At 40.0% G+C, this 19,414-nt stretch overlaps 1 protein-coding gene across 4 annotated transcripts; it reads right to left on the bottom strand.

The window, feature by feature from the left end:
* Positions 1-2,015: 2,015 nt before the first annotated feature.
* EDN3 (endothelin 3) lies at positions 2,016-18,713 on the bottom strand. Of its 4 annotated transcripts, none has more exons than XM_051803113.1 (6): positions 18,323-18,713; positions 16,304-16,748; positions 15,916-16,135; positions 4,110-4,274; positions 3,501-3,605; positions 2,016-2,768 (listed from the first exon to the last, which is right to left on the bottom strand). In XM_051803113.1, the coding sequence occupies exons 2-5, from the start codon at positions 16,542-16,544 to the stop codon at positions 3,533-3,535; spliced, it is 699 nt and encodes a 232-aa protein (XP_051659073.1). In that variant the 5' UTR covers positions 16,545-16,748; positions 18,323-18,713; the 3' UTR covers positions 2,016-2,768; positions 3,501-3,532. The 4 variants fall into 4 exon arrangements, with proteins under 4 accessions (XP_051659073.1, XP_051659076.1, XP_051659074.1 ...); XM_051803116.1 differs by having other exon boundaries at positions 16,493-16,748; XM_051803114.1 differs by having other exon boundaries at positions 16,304-16,741.
* Positions 18,714-19,414: the final 701 nt, after the last annotated feature.

The raw sequence follows: 19,414 nt of genomic DNA, 5'->3' as shown, positions 1-19,414 counted from the left end.
TCTTAAATTCTTCCAAGGCTCCCTTCCGCATTGTTTTCTAGGCCTTTGGTCATTTATTGTTCTTATTGCTATTAACAATTTAAAAATGAACTTTTGTTACTGGGAAATAGAATGAGAGCTATGGAACCCTGACAGAATTAGAGCACATTTGGACATATATGGTTTTACATTGAATAGAGTAAGAGCTGGAACTAATTTGTTCTCTTACAAAAGTAAATATAAATGCCCTCAAAATAATATCCCAGACCAAGAATAATTCTGCAGTACACCTCACTGTGCTAATGTTACATGTTGAAAAAGCATTTAATTCTAACTTCTGCAAATAATCCTTTTATGATTTATCACATTTTAAGAGTTCTTAGTTCAAAACACTTATTGGTTGTATATGAAATTAATTCTGTGGATAATTTTTAAGAACTGTATTTCAAATTAACACCTTCTAGTTAAAAATTAAAAATCGGTAAACTGAATCACTGAGAGCTGAGGAATATTAATGCTGACATTGTCTATAAACATATGAAATTAGGTAAAAAGTATCTCATGGTTGTTAACTGTTCCCAGATGGAATAATGGTAGTTCAATGTCAGAATCCAGCACATAGAACTTTCAGGTATATGCTGTGGCTTATGGATTTATTTGGAATTATCTACAGTAAACTTTAAGTTTTCCCTCTTTTGAGTTATATAGTTTGATATAACACTATTTCTCATTTTCATTCTTTTGGTGTATTCACATTGGACTGATTTTTACATTAACTGTTAGTTGTACATTGACGCGATATTTTCAGCTGCTGTGCAGAGTCCCCAAACCAAACCACTTGAAAGTGGCTTTCCTGTAGAAAAAGATTGGATTTTTCTTTCTTGAGGAAAAAGCAACAGTAGCACCTGTAGCCCACTGCTCGAGGGCTAAATCTACCTGCATGTCAAAGGAAGAGCCCAGTTTGTTTGTGGGGTTTATCCCAGGATTAGGCCAGTTGATGGTTACCTTTATAGAAAAAGGGACACAAAATTGTAGTGTCACTTTTTATACACAGTTATTATCATGGAATGTTATTATATTTTCATAATTCTCAGACTGCTATAGGAGAACTCTCAGTGTCTTGAAGAAGGCAAGTTGTTGTGTGACCTGGATGTATGAATTCTGAGGGGAAAAAGTTTCCAGTTTGTGGTCATAAAGCAACATCAGGAGCATTATGTATTCTTCACAACAGAGCTTGATTATTTTTTTTAAAAATCCCCAAAACTATACAGTGTCTTTAAAAAAAATACGGGAAAATAGTATGTGAAGTGGTTTTATAAAATAAATAATCTATTTTCTATAAACGTACAAAATCAGTTATACAGCAAGTAAGAAACTGATACAAATGCAATAACTGAAAGATATATTTAATTTTATAACTGTAATAATTTATTTATGAAATATATCCACATATATATAAAATATATCATATGTTTTGGCAAAGAGCTCCCTTTCTTGTTTCAAAGAAAATCTATTACCACTGGTTTAAGCCCTATATAAACATTTGTACTGTTGATTTCTTTTCACTTTTCTTTTGGTCTCCATCTTTCTTCTTATAAAATATAATTTATTGTCATGGGGTTATAGTTTAACCTATGTGCCCTGGGGAAAGTCTGCATGAAAGTCAGTCAACCCAAAAAAAATTTGTCACAAGTAAGGGATTTCCTCTCTTCTTAAATAATATAGAACAGGGTTTGCAAAAGTTACTCTTTTTTCCTTGCTTACTCTTGCATCCTCGTAGCAAAAAGAAGTCCATAATTTCTGAAGGCATCATTTACATTGAAAAATGTCCAGGGTTGGATTTAATCCTTATTGCCAAGTTTTCAAGTTATTCACTGATGATGTTTCAATGAAGATAAACATGTGATTTGTAGTACTAACAGAGACAAATGTATGTGCCGTGGATGGTAACGTGGGCAGGGGCTTAGAACAGCAAATCTGAGTTACTCTGATTGTATGAAGCTTCATTTGAAGTTCCACAGTCCTACCTTTGCAGCTTTAGGAAAATTCTTGGGGCTGAATAATTAAAGTTCTGTTCACCAACTACAGTGCATCCTTAAATAATCACTGTGTTTTTGAATGGAACTTTGAAGTGCAGGAATAATTTGTGCCTAAATTAGGTAATCTATTGAATACTCAATGCATACTCTTAACTTGCTATAGTTTATAATAATATTTATATTAGCCATTCATATTTATTCTGCATAGATACTGTCATTTAAACATCTGCCACGAAGTTACAATATGATGATTCAGGCTTGCATACATTAACAAGAGAAATATTTTGCATCTGTTTATTCTGAATGAGAACTCGTGTAGAGGCAATCTCTCTCTAGCTCACCACATTCTCCAATTACAGTTGCCTGCATAAAGCTGTGGATGGATTCCTCAGACACAAAGTGGAACAGTATGTTTCTATTGTACTCTTTGAAATCACAGAGGAAAACAATGCTCCCTGAAACTTTGCATTGCTGAAGTTTGGATCTGCCTTTGAAGTTTTCTTCACTAGTGATACATTCCCTGCCAGTTCCATGATAAAGATTATCCTTTACTGAGACTCTCACGGGGGGAACACGGGACAAAGCTTCCTCATGCAGGTTCACGTGCCCTCAGAGTGGCACTGCTGAAATGGAAGTGGTGCATCGCTCAATTCTCCACTGGCATCACACTGAAGCATCAAGTTTGTCCATCTCAAGGGAGAGTTGTAGTTTAAGTTCTTGTTTCTGAGCTCCAGCAAATAAATGTTAAAGCTTTAAAAAAAAAACAAACACAACAACCAAACTGCTTAATATTCAGCACTAACTGCCTGTTACTTGATAGAAAAGGATTTATCTCCTTGATTACGTGTACCCAGAGTGAACACTGCACAGTTGTCTGATTAGCTCTGCTCAGATAATCATAGCAATAAATCCAGCTTGAGGACTCCTAATCCAAGTGCTTTCCTTCATAGCAAAAAACTTTGGGTCATAGTGCGACTTATTTCGAAGTGGAAATATTTGAAACTGGCTGCTAGGTCCCAGTAATCTCTTTGTATCTGTTATCGAAAGCAGATTTATTTTTCCCCTCAGATGCTTTTTCCTCAAGGTTCTTTTCTGTTTCTTTACCTTGACAGTTCTAGTTTTACTGAAGCACTGCACTGGGACGTGTAGCTTAAGTTGCTGCAGTGCTAAATGAGCAAAAACATGATAGACAGGAACAGCCCTTGCCCTAAAAAAAAAAAAAAGGCAAAAATATGTATTGGCTTATAGCCAAAGAATCCAACTTTTGAAGGAGTTAGTTAGCACAAGGGAGGTTGTAGTAGTTCTGTGCATGGTAAAGGTTATTTTAAAAATTACATATGGAAAAAACCAAACAAAGAACTCATGGGCCAAGTTCTGCCCTTATTTATAACATTCAATTAAAAGAGTTAAGGTGCTGCAAATACAAAGAACGTTTATGGAAAATCACTATTTTTTTTTAAATATTAAACATCTGTACCATACCTGATTGTTCAGAATCCTCCAGACTCTCTGTGCTACTGAATGAAGTTGTGTTCCTCTTCCCTGCATTGGTCTTTCTCCTCTGTCTTTTTCACTGATCCATGATTTCTGGAGAAGAGAGATTTTCCAAGTTTGTAAATGTGCTCTAATCAAGTCCCCTTATGGAACCATTCATAAAAAGACAATGTGATGCTCTTTGTCAGACTAGATAAAACATTCTAGAATAGTGCAATATTCAGCATGCTCCTAACTGGGCAGATCTGGTGTTCTCAAAAACACCACATCATAGAAAGGAACAGCAAAATGAAAATTCCAAGCAGTACTGGCTGCCTCTGGCCTCTTTCCTTCACCTACTAAACTCTGAGGTGACATACAAGTTCTCTCACTTTTGTTCTTTCTGTTCTCTCCCCCGTCCCACTGGGGGAGAAGTGAACAAGCACCTCTGTAAGTGCTTGGCTGCTGGCCAGGGCTAACCCACCACACTGGAGAGGGGAATTTTAGTTAAAATCAATGTGTTTTTTACTCAGTTCCATTTGATAAGTGCAACTTGATTAATTTATCTCTGCAAAATAGTCAAATCATGTAGACAGGTGGCAGCATTCAAGCACTCACCTTCTTCTGTCTTGCACTCTTCTGCAAAACTGCAAACACTGTTCATCCTGAGCATCCAAACAGGAACATCGAAATGAAGACTGGGAAGTACTTTGACTCTGGCCTGTAGACCTTTTGCCTCTAAAGCTGCCTCTGTAGTTAGACAGTCCATATGGCACAGTCCTCCTGTTGTGAGTCACACATATCGTGTATTTTAGAAGCCAATTAAAATGATATTCCATCTCTTTTCTGTTTTAGTAAAGAGATCTATTGATGCAAAGCAATAAATACTGGCACAAAAATCAAAACATACTCATATAAATAAGCAGTTCTGCCTATGAAAGATTGTAACTTCTACCCAATTAGCTCTGGCTTTTGGGAAGTTATAAAGTAGCAGACAATCAGCTCTACTGGGAGAATTAATTGGCAACTACACAATCTAAAAAAAGATTGGAATACCTAACAGCTGATACAATTACAAGCAAGGTTATTGCTTATTTTGCTCCTAATTCCTGTGTTGTGTTGCTCACCCTCCCCCAGCGTACAATATTTGCTATGTCCCATGCCATGGCTGGTGTGAAGTGACAAATGAGCTGTGCTGAGTTCACCAGACGAGTAACATCATGTAGTTGTGTCATCTTCATGATTCTGAGCCTGATTTGCCATTAATTTAATCATTGAGAAATGGAGACAACTGTCAGCATGATTAGTTCACTACATCATGTTTGGAACATGATCCCTGGAGTTACAGAGGTGAGAAACTGCTGGATAATCTTCCCTGTATGTATCTATCAATACCTTTCTACAAGAGATGGTATTCTGTACTCCAGCACACCAAGAAATAGGATGAGGCAGCTCTCTGTATTTCCCTGCAGTCTGGCATGCTTTGCTCTTTAATGGGTTATAGTCAATCAATTCCTGCTGACATCCCCAAAAGGAGTTGGATGGTTTGGAGTGATGTCATAAATTATTCTCCTTCAAGTTGTTAAAGAATCTCAAGTGACAGCAGCTGTCCACCACATGAAACTTCTGGAGACCCATAAAAGCTCCTGTGGACTTGAGGGATGGGCTAAGCAACCCACAACTCCACAAACACTAAAAATATGAAGGGAATCTCATGTTCACAAGCAAGCAAGAGGAGTGGAGGGAGTGGAAAAAAAAAAAAAAGGCAGGGAAGAGGAAGAATAAATCTAGAAGGGTTACAGAAAGGTTACAGAACAAAACCTGAATAATCAGTTTGCAACCACTACCTTCACGTAGTTCTTCTTACATTTGCTTTCATAAAAACATCATTAGGCTATTAATGGGAAAGCTGCAAATTTTCCATTTTCCCACACACATGGTGGGCTGAAGGGTTCAGAAACATTATTTTGGTGTAACATCAGTACAGTTGATGCAAATCATTTATTCAAGCCTCTGCACTTACAATACGTATGAGCTTGTGCATCTTGTCTTTCACAGCCTGAGCCAGAGCACACCTGTCAGTTAGATTTATGATAAAATCATACTGAAAGATAGAAAATCACAAGCAATATTTCTGTGTTAAGAGCCCAGGAAATGGTCTTTCTCCAGCAGATGCTGCTCTGCCTCACCTACATGCAGAAACTGTTGCATATTTTCCCTTTACTCCTATGCCCAGACACTGGGGGAGTCAAGAATATCCATATTTGTCTCAAAACACTTTAGGACTTGATTTTGGCCTCCCTTCTCTAACAGCCATTTAAAAAGCTTTTTGTTGTCTTTAGGATTAGGAGCGAGTCCCGTTTTATAACTGAAGAGTATTAATGGTTCCATACTGCCATCTGCTTTAGAATGATGAATGTTGAATGGCTAATGTAGGTAACTTCTGGTATAAATAATTGCTGTATGGTTGTATTTTTTATACAAATACTTTTTTTTTCTTTTTAATTAAGTAATAGCTAGTATTTAGAGACAGGAACAGGAGGAAGTTACTTTATTTTTAACAAATCCTCTATGAAAACTGTCTGGTAAAATTCTATTATTCAACTTCCTGCTCAAATTGAGACTGAAATAGAAAGATTAATTTGGTGTGTGGTAGCCAAATATGAAAGCCCTGTTTCATGACAGATAGTTTGCCAAGGGATAAAGAAGCTACTTGCAGCTTTTGCAGATGTCATCCCATATTATGCTACAAGACATAAAATATTGCACTATGTTATTATTTAAAGTGGTTCCTTGTTAAAAAGACCACTCTTCCAAAATACAATACTGGTTTTTTTCACTCTAATTCTCTAACCCAGAATTTCTGTGGGACTGAGCTGCAGTTTGCCCTGTGTCAGAGGTTCTGCCTGAATAGCTGGAGAGGAAGAAGGGAATGTGTTTTATTCTTAATTGCTGCAGTTTGCAAATTAATGGACCAACTAGAATTGCCATCAACTTTCAATTTCACTTTAATACATCAGTGTGTGAATTACAGTGACTGAGGAACAGGCCCATTACCAGTCTGCTGTCTTTTCTAAGAAACAGTAAATTCCAGCAAACAGGGAGGGGTAGAGAATATAAATTAATTACAAGTGATAAGAGCCATGAACCACAGCCCTAAGCAAAGGAGGAAATTGGTATTTTAGATGCTGCTTCTGATCTTTCTAATGAGGTACTTCATGCTCTGTGAAACACAGAATGCTTATAGGAGTGTGGTTCATAGCTTAGGAAATGTATTCAAGCCCCCTTTATTTTCAGTGGCCCAGAAATACCTGCTAGTGCTCTGACAAGTGTAAGAATTACCTGGAACATCCAAGTGAAGTTTATATGTAAGTTAATGTGCAGATTTGCCCATCAGAGATAGAAATGTAATAATTCTCCCAATATGCCTGGTTTTCATTTCTAACCCAAAAATTCAAACCCAAACCAGAGATACTTCTACAGCAACCCAGTCTTTGCAACAGTGTTCAAAAAGAACCAAAAAATAGAGATGTTTTCTTGCCTGTCAGTTACTCTGATACAACTCATAAATCACAACGTTTAAGCAAATATTAGTGTGTGTATGGTTATCATTCCAGCAGCTGAAAATGTTCGTGTTTCAAGTTAGTTCATGCCTCTTTCTCAGCACTTCAGAGGTGAGAGGAGATGCTGAAGAGATTCAGTTGAACAGGTATCAGAAGCATTTGCCTGGCAGCTTCTTAAGCTTAGATTGTTACATGTGATTAACAGATGCTGCTCTTTTTTATTATTTTTGTGGTGTTGCAAGGCTCAGGTGCAAAATGAAGTAGAATCACAATTTCTGCACATTGAATGGGAATTATTGTCAGCATGTGATTGTCACCAAGCACTTGTGTGGCAAAAAAAGTCTCTTTGCTTTCTGTTTGAGGTGAGGCATCTGTTTTCTTTAGTCAAAGCTTGAGGACTTAATTATACCCAGAGCAGTTTGTGTCTTCTCAGTGAAGGAGAAGATGAGGATCAGTTGGAGTAGGGCAGAGGCAGATTTGTTGGCTGGCTACCTGCTCCAGGCTTCTGGAGATCCTGAACAACCAGTTCCCTTACACTGTGTTCTTCATGCTTATGACCCAGTCCCTGGCCAAAGCACCAGCTAAGAGCCATTTCCAAACTTTTTGGAAAGAAAAAAAAAGATAAAATTTGTATTTCTGACCTTTAACTAAGTAGGCAACATTTCTTCCTTTAGGAGAACAAGCTTCTCCTGAAGCAGTGAAGTGGGTTTGCACTATTTAAGGGCTGTGTGTCCTTTATCCCTTTCTTCTCTACAAAGTGGAGAACAAGCAAACCTGTGCAATTCTGGATCAGCCTTTCTGTCATGCTTTGAACTGGTATCTGATTGGCAACACACAGATTTGTGATTTCTGTGGAATTACTCTCTTTTGTGGAGTTAAGGATCATTACTGCAGCAAGTGAGGGGGTGCATAAAAGTCTGCACACTCAGTTTTAAAGCACTTTCTAGATTAGAGAAGGTCTGAGTTCAAGGAAGTAATTTCTTCTTGAATATAAGCTATTTGTTCTTTATTCTGTAAAAAATGCTAACACAACTCTCCAGTACTTGTAATTATTCCATGAGATGTAATTATGATTAGTCAGTGCAACAGATCTGTTAACTGAAGATAATTCCATGTATAACAGAGCAGCACAAAACTAATCAAAGCACAGTGTGCTCTTGTCACCTGAAACATTTTGGATTTCTGCAGTGGAAGGGAATACACAGTAAATGTTCCTTCTAGAATTTTAAAAGGAAAAAAAAGTATAGATCTGAAGATTGGATAACAGATGCTGAAATAACCTAGATTATTTCTGTGCTTTGTGCCCACAAAACACAATCATAAAAGCTGTCCTCTGAAAGCCAGCTAGCTCTTGAAGCAAGATTTGGCCATTAAATTAGCAGAAGTAGGGATTTTTTTTTTGTTGAAAAAGGCAAAATTACTGACTAATAGTGGAACAGCCATTCTGAACCAGGGATATCAGGGAAAATTTCCCACAGAAGCAAACTGCCCATTGAATGATTACTGCCTTCAGGTCGAATTGGGAAGCATGATTTGCCTAAGTCCTGCTGTCCCTCACTTATAGTGAATTCAGGCAGACAAGTCTAATTGGTTTATTTTAATTTTTATAACATGTGGCTGAGTTTCTCATGCTATGTTATAATTGACCTATGAGCTGCTATTATTTTCTACTTTCCCAGCCACTTAAACACAGTAGATACCTCCAGGGCACTGGAGAGTTTCAGCCAAAATAAAGGGATGAGGGGGTTGCAGCAATCATCTTAGATGCTGTGATTTCAGTATTCAGCAATATATTTTCTGGCCTGCATCCAGGCCAGCGAGGCTCCCAACAGTCTCCAGTGTTTCCAGACAATCCTAAAATGTATGAGATCCCTGTAAGGACCACTGAGAACAAAGAACACAGAAAGGAAGCAAAATTTACCATCCTCCAAGTGAAACAAAATGTCTACGGAATGAAAGATGCTTGGGGGAAATAACAGATATTTCTGTGTATGCTTTCATATAAAGCCACTGCAGTAATACTGTGTAGCTCTATAGATGAAGAGATCATTGGCTGCTCTGAAAGTTGGCTCCAACTCTTTCTGTAACAGACATATTAATGTGCCTCCCCTATTAACCCTTTCTTAGCATCATTATTTAAGCAGTAAAACACCTTCTTCAAAGAAGTGCCTGCCTTGTTGGTTTTGTCAGCCTAACCACATGCTCCATTCTCAGAAGCTGGACTTTTTCTGAGTAGCTTTTTGCACCTCAAGTCATTTTCAGAGGAAACAAACCTTTATCCTTTATAGCCACACCTTTCTTTTCCACATCCTCAATGTAGTAGTAGCCAGTGTTCCTTGATACTGAACAGGCTGCTGGATGCAAATTAACTTTAGTTCATTAGTTACATCTAAATTAATTAATAAGCCAAGGATTACACACATCTGCTTCATTGTCCAGTTTCACTGACCCCGTGAGTTCTTTGATTTCCCTCCCACTGGGGATTTCATGGTACCCAAGTCAAGTGCTGTGAGAATCTGGAGGCTTTTTATCACTATCCATCCTCCTCCTGTAGCTGTCAAAATGATGTTACATGTTTTCTTTTCGAAACATGATCAGAACAATATCTGAGTTGCTGAGCTAAAAGCTGGGGTACATTTCTTGAGGGAAGCAATATGAAGCAAAGATTGGGGTGAGGGGTGTCCATTAACACCCCAAACCTCCAGAGGGGCTGGGTAGAGCTCAATAAACTGAGCCACTGTTTCACAGAAATACCTCTCTCAAAACAACTCTCAGCATATCCTTCAGTACTTCATACCAGTCCTAATCTGATCCCAGTTCTGTGGCAGGATATATGATTTTTGGTTTAAGTAATTAAATAAAGTTTGGTGCATAATTTTCTGTCTGTCAGGCCCAAACTCCCTTTATTCCTTTTCTCCCTCTGACTGGCAGGGAATGTCATTAGTAAGTGGTTCTAACACAAAACCACTGAGGTAAATGCCAAAAGGCAGAACTGCAGGGAAATAGGGATTAAAGGAATCAAATGAAATGTCAAATGGTAGCTTTTCAACCTAAAATTCAGAGTACTTACTGCTGAAGCCACTCCAGCAGTTCACACAAACAACACACACTGATTTATGTTTCTACCACTCTCTACAGCCTGTTTAGTTCAAAATCCACCACAGGTTTAAAAACAAATAAAACAAAAACCTGGGGAAAAATAAACACGTGGTGTTAAAATGTAAGGCTGATGAAAGTGAGTGTGGTTTGACAGCCCTCGAGACTGTTTATCCTTAGAATTAGACCAACACGAGCAGCAGTGGGGAAATCTCAAGGCAGTGGCCATCAGTGTTTCATCCCTCACCCTGTGTTCTGCAGGGCCACCTCCTACAGGGATGTGGGATTTTTAACTGCAGAGCCAAATCATTTCAAGTCTTTCTGGATACTGCTGTAAAAGGTCCATACTGTGTAAATAAGCTTTACAGGAAGACTAAGAGGATAGATTCTTCTTCTAGACCGAGGAGGGCACACAAGCTGTGCGCATTTCAGACAGTAAGACACTGAAAGTGGGAAGTCAGTACACAGTCTAAACAAGAATAACTCTTTGAATAAACTGGCCTAAAAGTCAGATCAGTTTGTCCATGTTAAAATATAGCAATTACAGCAGAAGCCTGTTACTATGTTCAGTATATCTATTTGAAGTTTATTTTGTGCAAGACAAATAGGTTTCAGTGAATATGTGGGTAGTCAAGATTGCAAAATCAGGGCAAATTTCATTCAGAAAAATAAAATCAACTCAACAGAAGATTTATCACTTTTGGCACTTGGTTCTGATGGTTAACCATGTGCACTGTTTAGCTTCCTTGTTTCAGCTGCCTGGCTTGCAGCCACTGTTTTATCATCATGCCTTTGGCTACCAGGTATTTCCAATCTGATCTAAAGTTTATATCCACCTGCTTAATTGTTTTACTGAACAAGAAATCTTTAGCCGTGTACTTTTATTTCCAGTAGAATACAGGGCATCATCTATACATATTTAACGATGATTATCCAGAATTGAGGTAATTATAATACTCTGGAATATCACTTAATGCCCATGAGAATGAAGTGCAGTCACCAGTGAGGTGCAGGTAACAAAAAGCTGTTGTGAAGGAAAAGTCAGCCAGCAGAGCAGCAGTTAGAGCAGGAGCAACCAATGGGCTGCCTGAAGTCTTTTTTTTTGTAACAGCATCCCAAGAAATCACTTCATCTCTACATGTGAGTAAAACTGTGAGTGAAGCCATGATAGGGCACAAATTGTTCCCATTCTAAGATGACTTTCTGATGGCAGCCTAAGTCAGTAATGAGCAGAGATCGTTGACTTTTAGCTGTTGCAGAGCTGACTGCCTGTGCAATCAGCTGGTGTCTGTTCAGCTTCTGACAAGTTGCTAACAAACCCATCCGTCATCACCTCCAGGAGAGACCAAAACAATTCAAGTATATGAAAAGCCTTTCTCAACCCAACCAATGGTCTCCTTAGGTCAGGAAAACACATTTCTATTGGGAGCTGTCTGGAGCCAACCTAGTACTAAAGGGTATCTGACCTTCATATGTTACAGAAACAAATTTATTAAGTGATGAAACATCAGGTCCTTTCAGGTCACCATGTACTCACACACCATGGAACACTCACCAGATCCTCTCCAATTTATCCCACACAGAAAAGCAACAGATACAAGTCAGCCCCTGCCCTTGTCCTTCCAAAGGAAATAGAACATGTGTTTAAGTACAGAGGATCAGAGCAGCAAACAGAGTGTTAGATCAAACTCTTCCTTTCACTTTGTCCATCCATCCAATTTTCCTGATGCAGAAATTCATGTAATTGGCAGAGAGAACTCTTAGATCAGCATGTAAGCTGGTCTTTACAACGTGGTCACAGGATTTCATTCAGTTACCCCTCTCTTGAACATAATAGCAAATACAGAAAAAAGACATCTAGAAAAAAACCTCACTTTTGCTTTGATTTAAACCCTTCGAAAGAACTGTTCTTATTTTTGGTGCTTAGTTTGAGTGAGGAATTGTCCTTTGAAAATTGTCTGGATTATTGCCATAAATTCTCATTGTAGTTTTATTTTAGAATTGAAGACCACTTGAGGATCTGATACTGTGCCCTCATGATAGCACCGCTTTCTTAGGAGTTGTCACCTTTTAATCTTTTACTAATCACTGTGAGCATCCCTGATGCTTCACACAGCAACATTAATGTTAATTGAACCACATGTCGCTGTCACATACACAAATTCAGTTCATACTGAAATACAGAAGCCCTTTGAAGAAGTGCAGATCTAAATGTAGTCTTGTCTACATTTTCTTCTTTAACTTACAGAATCAAGCATCAAGTTGTGTCTGTATTACATCAGTGGGTACTGTTTAAAAAAACAATTCTTCTTTAGAACGTGTCTGTAGCTATAGATCAAGATAAGCACTTGACAAAAAAAATACATTGCAAACTAATTCCTGACTAATCAATCTTATCAGTGAGAACAGTTTACCAGCTTTTAATTATTTAATTATCTTTGTTATGCAAGCTTTGTCTACACCACATAATTGCATGATTCTGTTCTGACTTACCTGCCTTTCTTTAGGACATCTTCTTTTCCACTTAAGGCTCCCACTGTTCCCAGCATAAAAGACTCACTATGTCAATATAACAGGCTGATGCTCTTAGTGGTCTGGCCTAACAGCAGCAGTTCATGCACAAGTATAAAGCAATACTCAAAACATGTGCACAGAGATAATTTCTCTCTTAATTGTCACAAGCTGCAGGGAGTCAGAGGCTCCAAACTCTGCAGTTTTGTGCTTTTCTACAACTGTGCCCCTGCTTGATCTAAGTGGTTTCTCAGCAGGGATAGAATAGACTGTCTATCATCACTTTGCCTCCAACAGTTTCACTAAAAACTTAAACTGCTTTTCCAGGAAAGGAGGAGTGGCCATGACTAAGATTTGTTTTGAATGTATTACAACAATGCTTAACAGCATCTCCTGTCAGGAAAAGCAGAAGAAACCAGAGGAGGAAGTAAAGTTTGTCCTTGAAGTATGGAGGCAAGAGTAATGTTGAGAAAATATTAAGGAATTTTTGCGGGGAATAAGAAATGATAAAGTGAAAGAAATAAATCGGCAGGGAAAAAAAGGAAAAAATAATAAGCAATTATAGTACTTTACATAGGAAATAAAACAAAACAAAAAGGCAAGTATATAAGCAAGAAAAATAGCAGAATCAACGGATGTCAGGAAAACTTCTCCAAACCTTAACACCGTCTTTCTGGTGTCTCACTGTGTGTTTGATCCTCAAAGTTGCACTGGAGCCAAGCTTTTAGTAAATATAAAAACTTCCAACAATGTGTGCACAAGAGCAACATAAAAGCTCCGTTTACAAACATGTTACCAGTCTGTTCAGATCCAGGGGTTACTTCCAGTTAAAGGCAGTGGTGTAACCTGCTTGGGGTATTAAATTGCACAAGCAGGCCTGGTTTCACACATTGACATCCAGAAGTACCTTTTGACTTGCTGAGACATTACTCCAGGTAGGACTCCAGGGCAGAATTAGTGCCTGTTCATTCAGACATGTGATATGAAATCTTAATGCTGCTTCTGTTGCACTGAAATGCTCCAAAATGTCTAACACACTTATTTCAGTGACCTCCTCTGCCCTCATACATAAAAGCATTCCTGTTTCAGCCTAAAGGGAGATTTGGACAAGTACATGGCCTGCACACAGAGCTGCTCCTTTCACTGCTCACCTTCCTGGCTCAGGCCAGAAACAGCACAGGGAGCAGGACAGCAAAGCTGCCCACTTCAGACACTGACACACTCCAGGAAACCCTGTCCCTACTGGCCTAATTCCCTACTTTCCATCATCATCCACCCACTCTTTACCAACCCCAGAGGGCTCCCAGCATCCTGATTCACCCAGTTCCAACAGTGTTATTAGGTTATACAAGTTCATGTCTTTGGAGCACAGTAGTTAACATGTATATTCTATGTGAATATTTAGTATTGACATTGAATGTATTCATTCCATAGTTTGCATAGAAATGTCCAGTCATATAAAGGTTATAAAAAGAGAATTTCCTAGTACTCACATCAAAATATTACAGGCTACTCTATACCCAGTGGGGGTGGACTCGACAGAGCTGAGATTTGCTGCTATTTAAGTACAACTGACTTCAGTTAAGCAAGCAGAGGCTTAGAGCCCCAAGTGTTTAATATTTGGATTATTATACATATTTCATTGCTAATGCTATAGGTATCACTAAAACATTAGATACCTCTGGGTTTTTTTCTTTTTTTTTTTTTGTTCTTTGTTTGTGATGTTTGCACAAAACTTTCAGGTAGGAAAAAATTCTCCACATCACTGAATTAATGCACACTAAATACTTTTCCCACTGGAATGAAAATTGTAATTCCTGTAGAGTAAAAATAGGATACCCTAAAGAAAAAAAAAGAAAGAAAGACAGGAAAGAAAAAGAGGAGTGTATGTTTAAAATTAGCAGTGGTCTATTTATTCAGTGCGTAGGGGAAAAGGAATGTCATTCCCCCATTTTCACTGGTGAGCTCTGACTTAAATTTACTGAGTCATAAATATTTGGCTAAAATAACTTTATGTAATCCTGGGGTGGATTAGTGCAGGTATGGAACTCAAAGAACTGAATGACTTGTGAGAATACATGATAGTTACAGGTTGGTAGGAGTTCAAAAGACATCATCAGACATGGCCTCTGGCCAGGACACACATGTGAATTTACAAATTAAGTGCCCTAAACCCCATTTGACTTAACCTATTTTACTGCTATTTTCTGGTGTTTTTTACTCCTTTTGTTATTTTAATCTGATTAAAAGCTTTGCAATTGATTCAAAGGCAGATCTGGATTAGTACAACTGTTCCCAAACTTTAGTCACTGAGGTACTTGATGGCGTGTGTAGAAGTTCACAGTCATACAGCCTGAAGAACTTGAATTCCTAAAGTAATTTGGTTTGGGGTTCCTCTGATCTCCTGATTATTTTTTTACTGAACTGATCACTGTGATTGCTACAGGACTGAAACCTAATAGCCTGTGAGAATCTACAAATCCTTAAGTCTTAGTTACTCAACAAGACAGGATATATACAATGGTGTAGAGAAAGGAGGCCTCAAACCTTTGGGATGTAGGCAAAGTGTCACCCTTCCTGATGATTTCTTTCCATTAAACACTGTCAGTACCAGACCCTGCTTTTCTGCACGTGTGCTCCACCCCCAGTGCCCTGTGTGGGGCTCCCAACTTCCAATCCATGAGAAATGTCTTCAAAAACTGTTTTTATTATGACTTGAAGCATAATGATGACTTATGTTTGCCATTCCACAAAGCATAATTGCAAAAGGCTTTCTTTTGTGACGTCTTAAAATCTAGTATATTGAATTTTAAAAAAAAAAAAAATAATTATTTTAACGTACCGGTATTTTTCCATTTTAATTTTTATCCAAACCAGTACAGTTGCACAGACAATCACACACTGTTCTTCCCTTCCTAATGAGTGGGTTATTAGGAACAGACTTCTGGAAAATACCCGCTGTTCCCTTCTTTCACTCAGGCTGTGCCCAGCACAGGGATGGTACCTGGACCGCGGCAGCGGGAGGTCACCGCGCCGGGCGCTGGCGGCACCCCCTGTGCCCCCTCCCGGCAGGTGCCGAGGTCACCGCGCTCCCGGGGGCTCGGGGGGGCTGCCCGGGCTCCCTCGTCCCGCCCTGACCCCGCCGGGGGCGGCTCCGCCTCCGGCTCCCCCCGCCCGGGCCGTCCCCGCGGCGTCCCCCGGGGACCGGGCAGGGATCCCCCGCCCGCTCCCTCCCGCCGTCCCGCCGCACTCACTCGGGGGTGTTGATCCAGATGATGTCGAGGTGGCAGTAGTACACGCACTCCTTGTCCTTGTAGGTGTAGCAAGTGCAGCGCCGGGCCCGCGGCCGCAGCCCCCCGCCGTCCGCCCTGGCGCGCCCGCCGCCCGCCGCCGCCGCCCCGCTCGCGTCCCGCTCCCGGTGTGCCGGGTCCCCGCCCGCGGGGAGCGCCGAGCGGGGCCGGGGCAGCGCGGACCCTGCGGGGAGACAACAGCAGCGCTCAGCTCCCGGAGACCCCCTTTGTAACAGCACCCGACCCCCCCCGGCTGCCCCAGGAGTTTCGGGGCGCTTAAAGCACCGTTATGTTTTCGCTGCCCCACAGGGATGCATCGCTAAGGCAGCGCTTTTGTTTCAAACCTACGTACGGCCAAATGATGCCTTTTTGGAGTCTGGTTCTTTACCACGCACTCCCGGAGTGGGCTGTTGCTTCACAGCCTTTTGGAAGGAGGAAAAAGAAAAAAAAAAAACACAACAACCAAAAAAATACAAACCCACCCAGCCTTTCTTTGTGTGCATGCGTGGAAGTGGCAAAGAAAGAAAGAAATTCGAGTTACCTGCAGTCGACGTAATCGTAAGTCCAAAGAGGAACAATAAACCCAGCTCCATTAAACCCAAATTGCACGCTGGTTAACTGCAGGCAAAGGTGAACTGCAGGGGCGACTGAACCGTTCCAGGAGGAATCACTTCAGGTTGGAGGCAGGGAATATCCTGGGGCTGGCGGCACACGCTGCTCCCCGGAGTTAGTTCCCACACGGAGGTGTGATTAGCAGTTCTCCCTTGCAGTTATTTTCCTCCAGCGCAGGCTTAGTCCTGAAGGGGGGAGAGCGTTGTCAAAAGAAGGGAAGATCCATCGCTTGGCTTTTCCCACACACACCTCCCACCCCACCCCCAAATCCGATCAGAAAGCGGAGCTGCTGTTTTCCAGCTGCAGACGCCTCCCACCCGGACAGCTGCCGGCCTCCCCCGGGGCCGGGGGGCGGGCACGGGCCCCGCTCCCGCCCCCGCCGCCCCCCGCTCCCCACCCGCCAGGTACGAGCAGGGGTAGAGCAGCACATCCTCCCGGCACAGCCCGGCCGAGTCGCTAATGCTGCTCCTGGTTCCTCGCTTGTCAATGATCTGATCCTCTTGCTCCATGTCTAATTCCAGGAGGAATCGCTTGTGCGATGAAAACGCAGCGTTTTGACTCAAAGCTGGGCTACGGCTTTTGGAATTGTTCGGGGCTTGTTTTCTCCCCAAGACTCTGCCAGTGATTCCCCAGGCGAAATTAAGTCAGCAATTAATTAATACTTTCATTTCTCCAGTTACTTATGAGCACCTGTTTGTGGACAAACCTACCTAGAGTGTAACACTAAAGGCAAAAGGGGATTTCATATTGTGTGAAATACCTGATAGTTGGGCCTAGGAAAACACTCCTGCATGTGGCCTCGTTTTCTATTGTAATATCAGCTCTTAGGTGATAATAGGTAAGGGTTTAAGGGAATTGGCTCTATCTTTTCTTACAGTAGTATGTGTCGTATATTCTGTTATAGGAAACATATGTTATAGACAGCACATGGAAAAATGTCACAAATTTAATTGTGGATATTTTAAATCAAAACACAATGTTTCATTTAAGAATATTTCAGTCCTAAGAGAAAGAACTCAGCCAAAATTTCTTTTATGTATCACACCAATTTGACATATTCACTAAAATGTGGTTTGTGTGGAGAAAAGTAGTTGCAGGATCACCCAGGTTACGTTATCCCTGTTCTCTGCTGCCTCACATTCTTCTCCAGCCCTGCCCCCAATTCCAGCTTCTGGTGTGGACTATCCAGTAACACTTGCAAAAAAAAAAACCTCATTAAGATGCCATGTTTTGTCAGTTATCAAACCTTGCCTTCTGTCAGTCTCTGAAGATTGAGAGTTTTGTGTGAGAGCTGTAGTTACCCAGCTAAGAACAAGAGCACGATGATCATCAGACAGGGTAATAGCTAGCAAGTTCCATTTTCTCAAGTTTTGCTGAGACCACAGTTCTCTGTGGAAACTTAAATTGCTTTTGTTTCACACAATTTGTGCAAATTACAAGATTTTGGAATACAAAATTGAAATGCCAGAAGCATTAATTGTGCCCTGTCTCTACAACCCAGGTAGAAAACACAAGATTTAAGGTTTGTACCCTCTGCAGTGAGTGCAGCTCATGAGGACACACGAGTTTGCTCAGGTACTGACAGCATTGAAGCACTGAAAAGGAACTGTGAAAGCACCTTAGGAGATTTTAGTTCTGCTAATTTTAAATAGTTTCACTGCAGTTGCTAATTTAAGGGAAAATAGAGCCCATGTAAATTTGTGAAGTCAGCATTATAGTGAAGTTCATGCTGGAGCTCGGAAAGTAAGTGCTTACTTACCTTTGAGGAAGAGTAGCTGCAGTGACCTGAATGTTTGTACCGTTTGCTTTGCTGGTTTGTGGGTTTGTGAAAGTTCAAGTCATGCTCTCCAAGCATCAGCAGAGTTACAGTTTGGCTTCACAGTTGTATAGGTGCTCTACTTTAAAAAATATTGTGACAAAACATCCCTGAGAGAAAAAATTGATTTGAAGTTGTTTGCATTTCTTATACGACTAGAAAAATTAATTTCTCCAGATCAGGAAGTTCTAGATATCGTACTCTTGTGCTGTTGGATTGATTTTGACAAATGATTGCATTTTAACTTATCTGGAAAAAAAAAAGAGATTTATTGTGCTGTTACTGTGTAACAGAACTCTCTGCAGTGAGTAGGAAGTACTGATTACATGTTGTGGGTGTGACAAGTAATAATGACATGAGTAAATTCTGATTCATGGATTTGATTTTCTTCATTGCAACAGGGTGTCTTTTTTAACACTGATGCAAAATTATCATAGAAGTTAGTCATATATAACTATATCATACATATAGGTGCGTTATAGCAAAAAAACACTCTTGTGTGTGAATTGATTTAACCACATTTTCCTAAAAATTACTGTTCTGTTTTTTAAACAAGATTGTGAAGGCCACTTCTACATTGCTCTACTTTTTCTTCCATATGCTGTTTAATCTCTGAAGAGCCAGGGGAGACCATATCAGCACTGATACCGAGTGCTGTGCAAACAAAAGAAGTAATAAAATACATTCTGAAATTATCTATCAGGGTTCAGAAATTAAGGGCAAGGGTTTGATCAAATGACCTTATATAAGCTTTAGATGAGGATAAGACATAGATTGTACAGAAAGAAAGACTGTCATCAAAGGAATTAATTCTCCTGGATACTGTAGGTCTGATTCACGTTTGCATTGATTAGCAAGTTATTTGTGTCACACATTACCTAATGACTTGAGAACTTTTTGTTTCATAAATGCAGCAGTCTCAAAACAAGAACGCTGGTCAAGCAAATAGCAACAAATAAATTTTAAAATTTATTTGTTTGGGTAGTAATAAAATATGTCTGGGTATCAGTGTCAGTGATACTCGCATGTGATGCA

The sequence above is a fragment of the Manacus candei genome, unplaced genomic scaffold (assembly GCF_025592945.1).
Source record: "Manacus candei isolate 608988 ecotype Guabito, Panama unplaced genomic scaffold, ASM2559294v1 h1tg000057l, whole genome shotgun sequence".
Lineage (NCBI taxonomy): Eukaryota > Metazoa > Chordata > Aves > Passeriformes > Pipridae > Manacus > Manacus candei.
Note: the sequence above shows the minus strand (reverse complement) of the source record. Positions and strands in the feature narration are given on the sequence as shown.

Coding starts and splice junctions, on each gene's coding strand:
- EDN3 (XM_051803113.1), bottom strand. CDS start 16,544: ATGGAGCTGGGTTTATTGTTCCTCTTTGGACTTACGATTACGTCGACT. Junction 4,275..15,915: donor ATCTGGATCAACACCCCCGA/GTGAGTGCGGCG, acceptor GACTCACAACAG/GAGGACTGTGCCATATGGAC. Junction 3,606..4,109: donor AGAGTGCAAGACAGAAGAAG/GTGAGTGCTTGA, acceptor TCTCTTCTCCAG/AAATCATGGATCAGTGAAAA.